General features: G+C 40.2%; 1 protein-coding gene and 1 non-coding gene across 3 annotated transcripts in view; both read right to left on the bottom strand.

The window, feature by feature from the left end:
- Window positions 1-1,720: 1,720 nt before the first annotated feature.
- LOC126292220 (thyroid adenoma-associated protein homolog) overlaps window positions 1,721-17,445 on the bottom strand; it is a 193,366-nt gene continuing 177,641 nt past the window's right edge. For both annotated transcript variants that reach the window (XM_049986086.1, XM_049986087.1), the window contains exons 26-28: window positions 17,083-17,330; window positions 13,715-13,889; window positions 1,721-7,069 (exon numbers count right to left, since the gene is read on the bottom strand). In XM_049986086.1, the coding sequence (XP_049842043.1) occupies window positions 6,864-7,069; window positions 13,715-13,889; window positions 17,083-17,330 (629 nt within the window). In that variant the 3' untranslated portion in view covers window positions 1,721-6,863. The remainder of the gene's footprint in view (window positions 7,070-13,714; window positions 13,890-17,082; window positions 17,331-17,445) is intronic.
- Trnas-cga (transfer RNA serine (anticodon CGA)) lies at window positions 14,672-14,746 on the bottom strand. Its single transcript has one exon. It is a non-coding gene; the product is annotated as a tRNA-Ser (tRNA).

The raw sequence follows: 17,445 nt of genomic DNA, 5'->3' as shown, positions 1-17,445 counted from the left end.
TCTCCCACTGTGACAACTAACCTCTGCACATAATGGAAGGTTGTTTCATTGCTGAATGTCAGCTTGGAGGTGAAATGCTTTTTTCTTTGTTTGTAGTGATTTTGTCAAGGCAATGCACTGGTAATGCCAGTTGGTGGGCACAACGCTTACTCTGTGTAAGTTTACATTTCTAGTCTTGCATCTGCTGAATTTTTACACGCAATACATTGGAAAATATAGAACTTCAAAAGTGAATGAATCATTTATTGTAGCCCTGTATTTTGGCTCATGTATTTAGATTTCACATGACTACAGCTTATACAAGTGCACGATAGAAACTGTAGCAGGACTTGTACATCACATAATGTAAGCCCTGTATTACATTCAACTTACGCAGTCACAAATGCATTTACATCACTAATATAATTAGACTTTTTTAATTCATTTTTTTTTACTGTGTAAATAATGACAATGAGAAAGTTGTGAGGGTTTGTTGCAATTGCAGTTCTTAAATTGATTATTGCATAACGCATATACTTAAAAAAGCTTTCAGACAAATGTTTTTTAAATGCTATAACTTCCAGAATTGAAATTTCTTGAATGTTATGCTAAGTGCTGATGTTATACTAAGTACTGATGTAAAGGGGGAGGGAGAGGGGGAGGGAGGGATATTGTGACTTCTTCCCAGAACCACAATCAAGCAAGGTGGCGCATGCTAGACTCACATCCAAACCCATGTCTGCCCAACATGATTTATATTTTCTGTGATTTCCTCAAATTGCTTCATGCAAATGCCGGGATGGTTCCTTTGATAGGGCACAGCCAATTTCCTTTCCCATCTTTCCCTCATCTGATGGGACTGATGAACTTGCTGTTTGGTCCCCTCCTCCGAATCAACCAACCAACCAGAGCCAATGCCTGGAGCTGCGCACGTGCTAAAATGCCGTGGCACAATGTGGTGCTCTTGCTGGAGCTGTGCAGGCAGGTCAAGACAGCACCGAAACAAAGTGGAGATGGAATTTACAGAAAGACAAGAACACATTTTTTGTCAGGAAAGGTTATTATTTGTTCACATTAGAATAAGCAGCTAAGACAAAGACTAGTGGAATTTATTACATAGAATGCAGAATTATACTTAGCCGAAATACAGACACAATTAAGTCATGGAGAGTGGTATTTTAAAGCTTTTGAAATGTAGCTCTGGAGAAAGGTGTAAGAAATGGAAAGACAAAATAAGGAACAAAGAGTTATTGAAAAGAAGGAATGGACAAATAAAATTACTAGGCCAATCAAAAGTAGGAAAGTAATTTGAATGGACTTTTGCAGAGAACAAACTACTTTGTAATAAAAGGCACTTAAGAAAGAACAATGAATGGATGAAGTATTGGAGAGTGAAGATAATACTTCCTAATACTTGACAGTACACACCATATTACGCAAAGGAGGACAGCAGAAATTAAAGAATGGAGGAAATTGGGTGTGCAGAGGAAGCCTGCCCCAACAGCTGAAAATGTATGATAATGATGACAGCTGCAGTAAATACTGCCAAATTATTACCCATTCTCAAATAAGTTTTCAGGATAGATTATACATATATTCTAAAGTTAATATGTAACAGTAAAATAAACAGTGTTTAAATAAAGAATTCACCGTCTGACAGTTGCAGACTGCTTGAGAAAAGAGTAAGATTCCTACTACTGTTAGGAATACATACAGCAAATGAAATATAAAACACACAGAGTAATTTACAAAATCTTTTATACAAATTGCACGATACAATGAATGATTTGCTGTTTGTCGAACAGCTTAATGGCAGACTAATGATTCTGATACATGAAGCACAAGAAAACAGGTATAGACACAAGGAGTACACATTATATAACACTTAAAGATATATATGACACACATTAACTATATGCACAGTTTTCACAACTCAGATATGCACAATGAACTAAAACAAATTTTTATCAAGTCTTAACAACACAGGCATCCACAGAATTAAAGGATCTCACTGAAATGCTGAAGATGTATATCACAGGAAAAGAAGAAAGAAAATTGGAACAATATTTCTACTGGTAAATTAACACAAATAATACAATAATAATATGAAACATTCAATTACAAATGCGTTCTGTACACATTTTCAATATGACATTTGCTAGGCCAAATGTAAGATGATTATTTTACACAACTACACATCAATCCTCATGGTAATACATGTAAATGGCTAAATATTGAGCATATATGTTACAACATGACATTTTTACATGGAAGTATTTCATGAAGATTAAGTAAACCCAGTAAAAAAGAAAAATGTACAAATATACAAAAATATAAATAAACAACAGACTATTAATATAGCTGATCAATTTAAATTAAGACATAAATAACAAATAAAATCAGAAATTAAATTGCACTAGACTCAGTCATAACTCATCTCATCTAGAAAGAATGACTAAAAACTGGTTTACATAAAATCACAGCAGCAGTTACTGAATGAAACACAGATGACAAGCAACATGGCTGACAAATCAGTCCCACCATTATTTACAAAATAGTTGCCAATAAAAAGCTATCTCAAGAACTACTTAAATATCAAAACCACATAATAACATACTGTAAAAAATGCAAGTACATTAAAAATATAGCAATTCTTCCTTTTACAAAATGCTTCAAAAACAACTGTCGCCCAGTGACCTCTGATTGGACATCATTCCTAAGATAACATCGTGACAGTGCTCTCTCTCTCTCTCTCTCTCTCTCTCTCTCTCTCTCTCTCTCTCTCTCTCTCTCTCTCTCCCACACACACACACCACACCACACACAATATTTGCTACTGCACTCTACATTAAGAGCTCCAGTTTTCTGAGTACGGGCGATGTTCCAGTATCTCAGATTACTGTACCCACTTGCTGTGAATGTCTGTATTATCTTACTAATATAACAAGGCAAGTGAAGGAGACAATGTGCAGGGTACCATGGAATGCTCCAGCTGACAGTACAATCCTGTCGCACCTGTAGCACGTGTTTGGAGGACACACATAAAACCTTTAGTGTCAATTTCCTTGTTAGTTAGGTACGATACATAGCTACTGTAGTGTTCATTACGTTCGGCACAAAGCAGACACAACAATTATTAAATCAAGAATCGACGGTAAAAGTTTCCCAAGCATGTATGAGGGCTGTTTTCTCTCTGTACAGAACTCATCACACACCTGCTTTCTTATGTGTACATCACAAAACCTCCAGAATAAGCCTTTAAAAATGTCTGCACCTAGTCTTCTCACATTTTCTCTTGGCAGCTGCACTTCTCACTACCGTTTCTTTAATTTTTATTATTTTCTATCTACACATCTTGTGTTTGGCAAAAATCAAACAATGGAAAATTCAGGATGAAATGTAACAATATTAGAGAAGGAGAGTTGCTACTCACTTTATAATGGAGATGCTGAGTCGCGATAGGCACAACAAAAAGATTCACACAAGTATAGTTTTTGGCCTTTGTCAGCAATAGGCACACATCATGCACTGGTGCTGCTGCTAGCAGCGTGGTTTCAGTTATCTGAGACTGCAGATGTGTGTGTGCAAGTTGTGTGTGTGTGTGTGTGTGTGTGTATGTGTGTGTGTGTGTGTGTGTGTGTGTGTGTGTGCGCGCGCGCGCGCGCGTGCGTTTGTGTCCATTGGTGACAAAGGCCTTAATGGCTGGAAGCTATAATTATGTGAATCTTTTTGTAGTGCTGATCGCGACTCAGCATCTCCGTTATATGGTGAGTAGCAATTTTCCTCCTCTAATATTGTTACATCTTGTGTTTGTGTTTTTAAATGATCTCTTTATTTATTTTTATTTTCAAGCATCACTTTTGAGGTCAGCTTGTTAACTGAATTTTTTATAACTGTAGCTACATTTTTAGAGCCTCAATATACTTCTTAGGTTGTGAACTTACACACTTCAATAATTTCAAATGAACACACACAAAAAAGAATGAAGCTCACATCAGCATGGATTAATAATTAAGAAGTTGTTTTGTTTAAAATACACTTCAAACAGAACATTTTCTTCACTGTCCCTTGTCATTTAACAATGACTGAAACAGTTGTGACATCCCGTTTACAGTCACTCGATTGTCTTGACGATATGCGAGTTTTTATCTCTGTATGTACATTACACGAGAGCCCATTGCACCCCGTCAGAGTACTAATGTACGTTGGACGCATCTGTGCCTTGCTACAGTCACGAGGTTGGTGAGCGACATCGAGGCTACACCACAAGGTGCTCTCTCATGTGTTTGTTACAGTAGTTCTCAAAATCAGATGAAGTCTGGTTTAAAATATTTCAACTGAAACATTTACACATTACTTTTGATACACACAAATAAACTAGTAAACACAATGGCAAAAGTATATATTGGCAGTATACAATTAGACAATTGATAGTTTTCTTATCAAATGATACAAGAAACAAGCAAAACTCATTCAGACATCTATTATGCTCTTTCAAGTCAACCTCTGTAGTCTGCTTAGAATGTAACTTTACTTATCACAAAATGCTAGAAGTGCCAAAATGTCTGAAAATGAATTCATACTTTAAGTGACACAGACAACATTTACTTACAAATTCTGCAAATTGGATTACACTTTAAAATCGAAGTATTTATTGACTTACAATTTCTTAGCTGTTCAACGCGCACACTGTGACTAAAATAATGTAGTTCTCAAATTGGAAACTATGACACAACGAAACTACTAGCTACACACTTTACGGGAAGTGAAACCTGTTTGCTTCTCTGGCACTAGAAACTGGCATCTGGCCTTCTGTTAACACTACTCTCGCCGATTGTGCTACTTGGGAATCAAGACATCAGACTGTGACTCATCCCTGGACAAGATGAGTCGGTAAGAGCACTGCCCCCTAAAGGTGGACTTCCAAGTTCAATTTCGAGTCCTGATCTGGCACAGAGGAAAGGTGGTAATAATGCCCACTCCACTAAAGAATGAAAGATTCTCTGTACGGTGAGGGTACTAAGCTACTGCAGTGTCAATTACAAGCAGCGTAAAGCAGACACAGCAAGTATTACATTACAAAGTGACAGCAACAGCATTACACTGAAAAAAATGAGTGCCAGAGGGAGTAGACACATGAATAAAGAAATGGATTGCTTAAAAATGAAAGGAGATAATTAAACTGTAAAAAGTCAGCACAGAATAAAACAGCCACATAAAGGAAAACCATTGCCTGATAAAGGAAAAAGGACCCTAAATGGAGAGAGGGATATGCTAACGACAGCAAAAACGTCACTGAACGTGAAAGAAATCAACAAAGACAAAAAAATACATCACCAAATTGCAAAATGAGATACAGTTCCTGTAAACAGGCAAATTGGGCAATGAAAGAACATGCAGGAAATGAATGGACAGAAGAACTGAACTGAGAGATAGTCATTAAACAGACTGTTAATATCACTCAAAAGCAAAATAAGACTGCTACAAAATGGGAGAAGATTGCAAAACAAAGAAAAAAAACAGTGACCATATAACAAAAATTTGTCTGCAAACAAGGAAAAGGTATCCCAGATGAGAGAGAAGTCCATTCAACCATGGAAGCAGACAGCCAAACAATGAAAGGATGAAACCACATGAAAATTACATCCTGGGGTCTGCGTGAGCTTCCCTTCCTTTATAATCTTCCCGTCTTATCCCTCTGCTTCCTGAGGGGAAGGAACTATTAGTTCTGATAGCTAGGACACTGCTGTCAGTTTATACTTAGTACTGCTGGAAGTAACTGCCAGCCAGACACACTGTCTTATAATTCATTTGTTTTCTTGATTAAATTTTCCTTTGATACATATACACAATATGGCAAATCAAATACAATAAAATTACAAATGATACATTAAATCACAGATGCAGTTCTTCAGATTTAGCACATTTAAATAAATAAATGTTTGAGCAACAAAGTTTACACATAGCATTCAGAATAAACAATACAAATTATACGTACAATACATCTGTAAAAAAGTTTTGGCCTCATTTACATTTGGCAGTGGTGGGTGGAACAAATGTTGTACATCTATGATTAAACTACATCGTAAAACGTTTGTAAAATGTTATAAGACAAACAACTACACGATTAACTACACAGCATGCAACAACTTAACACCTGCACACATTCTGGAGGATCAGAAGTTGCACCACACATTTCTCAATGATGATGTGAAGTAGACTTGAGGTGTGGCACATCACATGTAATTACGTACAAAACGCTGCGAGTGGTCGGGCTGTGCAAACATTCTGCTGAATCCGACTGACAACTTGTGCTTTTCTTATGATTACAGCATGGCAAGGAAAACAGTAAAAGTAACATATTAAAACATTTCTGACAAGAAAAAAGCTACAGTTCACATTTTCTCAAAGACAAAGAAACCGTTTTTGACTGAGCTACTTAAAAACTTGTAGTTGGTTCAGCAAGCATTCTGCAGCAGTTTGACAAACAGGGAAAAAACTTCGGAATGAAAAGAGGGTGAAAAACAGGATGTAAAGCACACAGTACTGTATCAGTGTTCTGCATAATGTCCTCACTCAGCATTACATGTCACAAAAATTGAGTTAAATAATTATCTGTGTACCTCGTATCGATTTTTTTTCACATAAAGAATAAACAGTACACAGATATTGTTAGAAGCCATTTGGAAACATTTGATTTCACAAAAAAAAGAGAGAGCTTGCTGTACCAAAAATGAAGACAGCTAATTATTTCAGTTTTCAAACAGCTTTTCTGCTTTACCTTTGCACATGCATACTCACACAGAATGACATATTTGCAGTTATATGTTCACTTTATTTTTATCTAATATTTCTCTCACAGTCACCATGCCGCCACCACCACCCTAAACCTGCGGTGTCTCCCCCAGGAGGTCTGCAAGCACTTCGCGCACGCAGCGGGCTCGGTACTTGGTGAGGTACACTTTAGCGGTGCCCGGAGGAGCCACAAAATGGTCGCACACAGTAGGAGGCTGGACCTCCTCATTCTCAAATGGAGCTGGTGGCGGCTTGATCACGAGGCCCAAAAACTCGTAAAGTGTGCTGAAAATGCCTGCGGAAAGAAATCGCCAACGTTACATAGACAATCAAAAGAAGAAGAAGAAAAAAGGTAGTGTGTTCTCAATCACTACTGGACAGTGTAACAGTAAATCTGTGACAAGAAATATGCTTAATGCTAGTGATATCACTCTTGCTTATTTCAGTGGTATGCATGTCAGCCTGTTGTCTGGTGACTGTTTCTATTCTAACATTAAATTTCCTAGTGATACAGACATCCTCTATGGCTATAAATTATTTGTTAGTTGAGTTTTGAACATTATCAGGCTAATGTCTACACAACTACAATTACCCTGGAAGTATATACTGGAAAAGTGAACAAACACAAAAACTGTGAATGTTGGGTTTGATTTGGAGGTGAAATCCCATCTTCACCTACATCATGGACACAAAGTAAATTTAAACTTAAGAATTTTCTGCAGTTAGTGAAAGGATTACAGTCAATAATTGAACAGAACATAAAGCTATGTCTAGATAATGCACATTTCCTGCTCTTGAACAATTTTAAATACATACATGAACAAAAGTTTTGCATCACCGTAATATGTTGAGCAGGTGTGTTGCCATTGTGAATGTTCCCTTACTGAAAGGAAGCTCATCCCCTGATGCTGTCTGTAAACATACATACAGCCACCATGTGTATTACTTATGGGTAGAACGCCACACTCAAACGGACTGCAACATTTCAGGTGAAAGTAAAGTATCAATTGGTGACTAGATCCCCCTGGTGGGACCAATTCACCAATGTTTTGTGACAATGGTAGCCTAACACAAGATAGCTTGTGTGCTACTCTTGCTGTTACCGTGAACATGTTTCTTCGGCATGCTAAGATAGCCAGACTGGCGTGGCCTTCCTGTTCTCTGGACATATACCCAATCGAACATGTGTGGATTGAGTACAATGAGTTGTTTTTTGATGATGACAACACCCAGTACTTTGTGTGGCTTATGCAGAACTGCCATTCAAGAGTAAGACAATTTCGACCAGGCCTGGCTTGATGATCCCACTGATGGTATGCCGACATGGAATGAGAGCCAAGAATGCCTTGAAGTCAAATTTTGTTTTCTGTGTGATGAACTTCGAAATAAAGGGGTGATGCAAAAAATTGTTGATGTATGTATATTGTAAAGATATTCATACATTTTCTTTAGTAAACTGCAACTACAGTGCATTTCTGTATAACTTAAATCTTTGGCAACAATGAGAGCAAGAGGGTTATAAGGGTTATGTTGTTGTTGTTGTTGTTGTTGTTGTTGTTGCTGTTGCGGTCTTCAGTCTGAAAGTTTGATGCAGCGCTCTATGCTAGTCTGTCCCATGCAAGCCTCTTCATCTATGCTTAACTGCAACTGCTTACAACCATGGGACACTGCTTAGTGTGGTCTTCAGTCTCCTATAACTGTGGTCTGGGGATAGCGTCTCTGCTGGTACTTTAGACGTTCTGAACCCCACGTCTGATCCTAGCCGCTGTTCAAATTTTGAATAAAAGCCACAATCAATGGTAGCCCTAGACCTCCAGTATAAGGACTCATACTCCTTCTGCCAACAGCTTTGTCAAAAGAGGATGGAAGTGCAGACAGAGTTTTTGTTAATCTTTGGTCACGGCAGTGGGAAACTGCCCGTAAAAGATGTAAGAATCAGCAGTGATCAACAGCAAGAAGATGCAGGAGGCACTTGAAACCACCACATTAAAGACATAAAATGTGTATCAACAAGACATTTGTCTTGTATGTTTGGTGCTCCGCAGCATATAGATATTTGTTAAATGACCTTGCTGTACGCCATGAGCTGCATATAAAATATTTTATTTCTAGACTAGTATTCAGGCATATAGTCCATCATCAGTGGTATATATTTTGTACATCCGTATCAACTGACATGTCGTTGATATACGAAATATTTATGGTGTTAAAACTGAGGTGGATCTCTGTGGAACACACATCATCATGTGTACATGTTATTTCTGCCAAATGCTAAACAGCCATACTACTGTTACATGATGAAAACATGGAACTGACCATCAACTAGAACACATACACAGGACAACCTGTATACCACAGAGATCCACATGAATTTTAAGAGCATATAGATTTCATTCTTGACACACACATTATTTAACACAGACACACAAAATATATGCTATTGATGATGGACTATAAGCCCAAATACTGGTCTGGTAAGTAAATATTTTTTACAAGTAACTCATGGTGTACAGCAAGATGTCTTTTACATATGAAGGGTAACACATCCTATGAGTTGAAGCATGGACTGTCAGAAGTTTGAAAGTGGTGCGGAATCCAGAAAAGCTGGAAGGAGAAATAGAAAGGCTCAATACAGATACAGTGGGGATTAGTGAAGAGAAATGGAAAGATGATAATGGTTTGCGATCAGACAATTATAGGGTAGCTTATTAAAAAATGCACTTGTTGGAGCACAAAAAGGCCAATATGTTCCTCTGTAAAGGCCTTAGGCACAAAAAAATTTGTAATGTGAACATATTCTTGCTCTTTTAACAACGAACATTCTAAATACTTTTTTCCAGACTGACTCTCTTGTAGTAAATCCTTCATACTCATCATCTCCCTCTCACTGCTACTATGTGTCTCTCTCTCGCACTGCTTCCTTTTTCTCCCATTGATTATTTTATACTATACCTCATTGCCACTGTCTCCTTTCTCAATTACACAGTCTTCTTTAGTGTTTCTTCCTCATAGTCATTGTCTCCACTAAACCCCCAGCAGCTCAAAAATTCACTGAGGTCCAACTCCCCCCCCCCCCCCCCCCCATATCAACGCGTTAAAAACTTTGGTACTCCCCCATATCTAGTTTAAGTTTGCCAGTCTGGGAGGGTCCAGAACCCCCACGAGCTTATCTGCAATCTCCATTCATCTTTATTTTTCATTTCCACTGTCTCCTCTCTCTTTTGCTCCCACAGCTTCTATCTCTACTCTTCTCCCTTCCACTTTTACTGCCACTGTCTCTCACTGATCATAACTATATCCTCGCTCTTTGGCTCACACTTGTGTTACCTTCATCCATCTCTCTTTCACTCCCACCTTCTCCTCCCCCATCATCAGTCTCCTCCCTCTTCCACCGTCACTATATCTCTGCTACTCTCTTTCAGCACAAAAAACTACTCTATTTCAGCACAAAAAAGTGCAATTATGTTAGCATGACATAATTTTTGCTGAGTATGACGGAATGAGGATTGAGGCACCTGGTTCCCCAATTTTCAGTCAGAGGCTTTTAAAGAGGAACATATTCGCCTTTTTTGTGCTCTGGAAGGAGCATTTCTCCACTGGTTCTCTTATTTTCCCTGCTACAGCAGAGTATGCTGGTTATAAAAAACGGATTCCGTATGTCGATTAAGTTTTGGTAGTTTATTTATACACTTCAACAGATTTATATAATTTAATGATGTAAATAAAATAGAAAGAACCATTCCACATGAGAATAATATATTAAAAACAAAGACTCCATGACTTACCAAGCGGGAAAGCGCCGGTAGATAGGCACAATAAAAAAACACACAAACACACACACAAAATTTCGAGCTTTCGCAACCGGCGGTTGCTTCATCAGGAAAGAGGGAAGGAGAGGAAAAGATGAAAGGATGTGGGTTTTAAGGGAGAGGGTAAGGAGTCATTCCAATCCCGGGAGCGGAAAAAGACTTACCTTAGGTGGAAAAAAGAATAGGTATACACTCACACACATACATATTCATCCACACATATACAGACACAAGCAGACATATTTAAAGGCAAAGAGTTTGGGCAGAGATGTCAGTCGAGGCGGAAGTGCAGAGGCAAAGCTGATGTTGAATGACAGGTGAGGTATGAGTGGCGGCAACTTGAAATTAGCGGAGATTGAGGCCTGGTGGATAACGGGAAGAGAGGATATATTGAAGGGAAAGTTCCCATCTCCGGAGTTCGGATAGGCTGGTGTTAGTGGGACGTATCCAGATAACCCGGACAGTGTAACGCTGTGCCAAGATGTGCTGGCCATGCACCAAGGCATGTTTAGCCACAGGGTGATTCTCATTACCAACAAACACTGTCTGCCTGTGTCCATTCATGCGAATGGACAGATTGTTGCTGGTCATTCCCACATAGAAAGTGTCACAGTGTAGGCAGGTCAGTTGGTAAAGTGGGTGCTTTCACACATGGCTCTGCCTTTGATCGTGTACACCTTCCGGGTTACAGGACTGGAGTAGGTGGTGGTGGGAGGGTGCATGGGACAGGTTTTACAGGGGGGCGGTTACAAGGGTAGGAGCCAGAGGGTAGGGAAGGTGGTTTGGGGATTTCATAGGGATGAACCAAGAGGTTACGAAGGTTAGGTGCATGGCGGAAAGACACTCTTGGTGGAGTGGGGAGGATTTCATGAAGGATGGATCTCATTTCGGGGCAGGATTTTAGGAAGTCGTATCCCTGCTGGAGAGCCACATTCAGAGTCTGATCCAGTCCCGGGAAGTATCCTGTCACAAGTGGGGCACTTTTGGGGTTCTTCTGTGAGAAGTTCTGGGTCTGAGGGGATGAGGAAGTGGCTCTGGTTATTTGCTTCTGTACCAGGTCGGGATAGTAGTTGCGGGATGCGAAAGCTGTCATTAGGTTGTTGGTATAATGGTTCAGGGATTCAGGACAGTGTTTGTTGGTAATGAGGATCACCCTGTGGCTAAACATGCCTTGGTGCACAGCGAGCAAATCTTGGCACAGTGTTACACCGTCCGGGTTATCTGGATACTTCCCACCAACACCAACCTATCCGAACTCCGGAGATGGGAACTTGCCCTTCAATATATCCTCTCTTCTCGTTATCCACCAGGCCTCAATCTCTGCTAATTTCAAGTTGCCGCCACTCATACCTCACCTGTCATTCAATATCATCTTTGCCTCTGCACTTCCGCCTCGACTGACATCTCTGCCCAAACTCTTTGCCTTTAAATATGTCTGCTTGTGTCTGTATATGTATGGATGGATATGTGTGCGCGAATATATACCTATCCTTTTTTCCCCCTAAGGTAAGTCTTTCCGCTCCCGGGATTGGAATGACTCCTTACCCTCTCCCTTAAAACCCACATTCTTTCGTCTTTCCCTCTCCTTCCCTCTTTCCTGATGAAGCAACCGCCGGTTTTGTGTGTGTGTTTGTGTGTTTTTTTATTGTGCCTATCTACCGGCGCTTTCCCGCTTGGTAAGTCATGGAATCTTTGTTTTTAATAGATTTATATAATTTGGGACATATAAACAACAAATAAGTATGCACAATATAAAGTTAATACAAAATCATTTGCTATATTTTTTTTCTGGATACTTTGCTCATTGATTACAATTCAGCAAAAATGCCCAACTTGTGATTTATACTTTAAAAGAGTAGGAATGATAGAAATACTATACGAAATTTGAGTTATATTGGCAAAAAAACGGCAAATAGAAAGAAAGTTTTGTGACCTCGGAACTCTTGTGATGACCTTAGAATGCTTGTCATGTGTTCAATACATCAGTTAAAACTAGATTTACATCTCACACTGGGTATTATTCACTTACTTTGTGTCCATAAGCACAGTAAATTTGAACCTCTGGATCTTGGTAAAGGATACCACAGATTTGGTTCAAATTCTGATAAATGTTCATGAACAGAAATTATAAGCATGGCAATCCCCACAACTGGTGCTTTTGGTACCCAAAAGCACGATTCACCAGGTGTATCATTATATCGAAGACAGATTTTCAAAAACGGGGAAAATGGCTTTTCTAGATGAATGTCTAAAGAATGCAGAGTTAAAAGTTGATCCATTTGCTATTGCTATTTATTTAGATAACTGTGGCTAATGGTGCAGAAATGGCTAAATTAGCTTTTGTGGTTTTCTCCAAAATGGTATCTCCGAACCTATGGCTCTGAATAACTGATAATGATACTGAATTTCCCCGAGAACACCATCTTAAGAGCGTACAGTAAAAATTTTGACAATCTGCCACGAATAAAGATTGTAAAAGGGGGCATCCTCACATCTGGCTCTCTTCGTACGTGAAAATTACAGTTTTTTGAGATTTTCTCAGGTACTGCCCATGAGCAAAAGGTGACTTTATAAGCTGCTTGAAGTTCAACCTTAGGCCATGCCAAATGCAAAAGAACCTACCGATTTGCTCAGTTTGCCTGGGCTGGAGAAAGTGTGTAACGTCTGAATTTGGACCCTTTACTGTACGAGAGTTACAGTATACTCGATTCTTCTGAAAGGTATATAAATGGTCGCTAGCCCAAAGGCTCTCCAAAACACTTGACCCCTTATCTCTGTGATCAATAAAACCCAAGATATGACCCCCTTGAAAAATTGCCCGTCTGTGCATGGCTTTTCGGAGCATATTGGTATTGTGCACAGACCCATGTTGACAGCAGCAGAAACAGGATAGGGATTAAATATAATTAGGAAAATATGGCAGAGTGTGAGTTACTGTGGGCAGTACACTGACAGGGGTCTTCTCATCACAATTGGCAACAAACCTATGCCAACAACAATTCAGGCATAGGTCCTGACATCACAAGCAGAAGATGAAGAGCCTGAGAATGCAGAGAAGGATATTGACGAGTGATTCAGTATAGATACGGGTACACGACAATCTGATAATCGGAGCTCAACCAGCGACTGACCTTCGGGCAGGAACCACCACTTCGCCAGCCAGCCCCGCATGCAGGGGTCCTGCTTGCGCAGCAGCAGCTCACGGCCAGTGCAGTCTGCTACGACACGTAGGTGGGAGCACGCCAGCTCGCACAGTGCCGCGCCCTCGCGGAACTCGTTCGATTCGCTCTGCTCGAAAATGCCTTCCTGGAAAATTGTAATGCCACTCTGTGTTTAAGATTGTTATTTGTCTGTTTATTTACAACATGTTTCATTATATACTATTTGTAATACTGCAAGTATGCATTTTATTTGTGTGTGTGTGGTGGTGGTGAGATAAGGAAAATGATGAAACCCGGTGCTGGAACAAAGGCTACTCCTTGCAAATAGCATCTACAGGGCCACCAAGCTTGACACCCCCATGTGACAGACAGATCACCATCAACAGTGTCACATGCACTCACTTCATGAGACACTGTGGAGAGCTTTGGTATTTAAACCAGGACATTGGTGCAACGTCTGGTGATCAGGAAATCTAAGCCACCACCTCTCCTCCCCTGTTTTGGCCAAATAATAGCAGTGAACATTTTTTCCACCACCAGTATTTGAACTGGCTCACCCCCGGGTCGAGTGCCACCGCACAAGCGTGCCTTAGCGGCCTCGGCCACAGAGTCTGTTGTTTAAGACTATTCTGTACAATAATTTTACATACTTTACAGGTTAAACAATGACAAAATGTCATTGAGAGTACGGACAAACATGTTACTGTCATCAAGTTCTGATAGATATTATTCTGTACAACTTCCTCATGAGGAAACACTCTTTGCAACCACAACAACTACAACCTTTTTGGCCCATGGCCCTATTTTCACTGAGTCTCGGATTTGGACACAATAATTCCAGTGATTTTCCGTCTGTTAGAAGTTGATTACCTGTGTAATCAATGTCTCAATTTTGCACAATTCTCTTCTGAGGCAGATTAAAGCTGTGTGCTGGACTGAGACTCGAACTCAGGACCTTTGCCTTTCGCGGGCAAGTGCTCTACCAACTGAGCTATCCAAGCACGACTCACGCCCCGTCCTCACAGCTTTACTTCTGCCAGTACCTCGTCTCCTACCTTCCAAACTTTACAGAAGCTCTCCTGTGAACCTTGCAGAACTAGCACTCCTGAAAGAAAGGATATTGCGTAGACATGGCTTAGCCACAGCCTAGGGGATATTTCCAGAATGAGATTAGTTTCATATCAGCGCACACTCGGCTGCAGAGTGAAATCTCATTCTCTCCTGAGGATTTTAAACACTCCCCATCTATGACTGTACCCATTATAGAAGACTATTAATGATATCAAATGACTCCAAAATACCCACTAATATAGTTAAAATCAAGATAAAAGGAACATTAATAAGTATACTGGAGAAGATCAATTTATATTTAGAGAATGCAGAGGAATAAGAGAAGTAATTTGGTCCTTGTGCACGTTATTGGAGAGAAGGAGGGATATGAATAGAACAACTTGCCTTACTGTCACTGACTTGGGAAAACTTTTGACAATGTGAACTGGGAACTACTCTTCAGAGCTACAGAAAGCATAGGACTTGTGTGGAAGAATGATCAGTCAACTGTACCAGAACCAAAGCACAAAAATAAACATCAATAACATAGAGAAAGAGACCGAGAAAAGGAGTCAAAATGGCTCCTACCCCCAAATTTATTTAATGTGTTCATTGTTGACGCTGTTTGGATCATGAAAGATAAGACAAAAGAAGTAAAAGCCAATAGTGAAAGAATACATAGAATTAGATGTGCTGATAACATGACAGTTGCAACCTCCAAAAAAGCAATGAAAAGATTGTTGCAAGTCCTATCAGACATTCTTAAACCATGGAAATTAAAAGTGAACAATTGGAAAACAAAAGTAATGGTAGAACAGAAAAATATGGGAGGAATAAAACACTGCCAGAATTGAGCCTTTCAGTCGGAATAGGTTACAAGACTGAGCGCTCGCTGCTCTGGACAGCCTGCCTTCCGTTGGCTGTCTAATAGACTTTGATTTGATTGTAACTGTTTGACAAAGTTGCTGAAGTTTCGACTTCAACGTAGCTCGCAGAGTACAATTGGCAATTGTGCGTTCTGCGTACAAGTGGCTTATGTTGCCTGTCTTGAGCAGCTTTGGCTAAAGTTGACTGTACCAGAGTTACTGTGTGACTTTTCTTGTTAAAATCACTCACTGTACTGTCAGTGACTGTGTAGCAAGTCTTCTTCGTCTCCCTAAGAGGTATATTTGTGTTGCTAGGAAGTCTTTAGCCTGGAACAACCAGACCAAGAGAATTTGTTTCGGGCTATACTCGCGACATTATCATCACCACGACGGGACGTCGAAGCAACCAGCCATCGTCTCTGGTATGCCAGATCGTGTCCTTGCAGTGAAGAAGACAGCTTGGTAATGTTTGTCTGCAGCACCGGAAAATCAGGGAATTTTGCTAGGTGATAATCAGAGCTCAGAAGAGCGCGCCTGTTCGTCTTTTCTAACTTTGTTCTGTCTCTTGGGTGTTCATGGTCTGAGTTATCACTACTGTAGCAGCAATTAATGTTGGGTTGGCTGGGTGTTTCTCTTAAGATTTGAGTTGCAAGGAATTGGCTCCGCATATCACTTAGTCATAAATGTCACAATCTAATTTATGGACAACTTCACCTTCACAACATTTATTTGAGTATCCAATTTGATGTATAGTAAATATTTGATGTGTTTTGTTTATTGTTTTGAGTTTAGTCACAAGAAATCAAATTGTTATTTTGGACAGAACTTTCATTCTGTTAATCGCTAGAGCAACCCTTTCATTTCTCACTATGTTAATGAAACTTTCCTTTATCTAATTAATTTCTATCCAATTAAATTATTGCAGGTGCCAAACTCTTTTCTCCTCCACTTGCAGGGTCGATTACAGTCAGTTCACGTTTCTTCTTAATCCATGTGCAACAGCAAAAATCGGAGTTAGAAAAGGGGGGTTAGAGCATCATTTCAATATGAAGATTCTAGAAGAATTTAGTTTTAAATACACAGCTAGACCCGGCACCTCACAAGGACACCAGAGACAGAAATGATCAAGCCAAAAATGTTGCACTCTTCCCAACCTGTCAGTACGCCACTCCACAACCAATTCTTTTTTAAGCAGAACCTCCCTAGAGACTCTAATAATTCCTCGGAGCCTTCCAGACTATCCTGATAGTTACGTGACTTTTCCAGTAAATTCAATTGGTCCAATAACTCTCAATTTCAGATGTTGCCAACCAGGATGTACCCAGCTCCAGATTCGGTAAAGATAGTGCACGAGAAAACTAAGGTTTGACGTGGAAGTCCTGGCTCGGCACACAGTCTCGACCTCCGTGCTGCAGGGCTCACCTCATCGGGGACATCACGGACGATCTCGGTGGAGGAGCCGAGTGCCCAGGCACAGAGCAATGCACCCAGGTGGTGCGGTTCCAGGATTCCACTCTGCGCGATCCACGCCATCAGTGCCTCGCGTGCCCAGTGCGCCACCACAGGCATGCGTCGCCCAGGCACCAGGGCCGACACCTGCTGCCGCACATCTGCGTCGTCGTCGTCCACGAGCTGCATCGTGGCCGTCCACACGCTGCACGTTGCTGATGCTGTGTGAATAGAAACCAGAGGTGTAGTGAAGTGGAATAACACTGCCTACCCACATACCACTTATCATGAGACTGGTCGATGATACTCTCTCATTCTCTACTGAAGAACGTGACG

The sequence above is a fragment of the Schistocerca gregaria genome, chromosome 9 (genome assembly GCF_023897955.1).
Source record: "Schistocerca gregaria isolate iqSchGreg1 chromosome 9, iqSchGreg1.2, whole genome shotgun sequence".
In the NCBI taxonomy this organism is placed as follows: Eukaryota; Metazoa; Arthropoda; class Insecta; order Orthoptera; family Acrididae; genus Schistocerca; species Schistocerca gregaria.
This window is presented reverse-complemented; position numbering and strand designations above follow the sequence as displayed.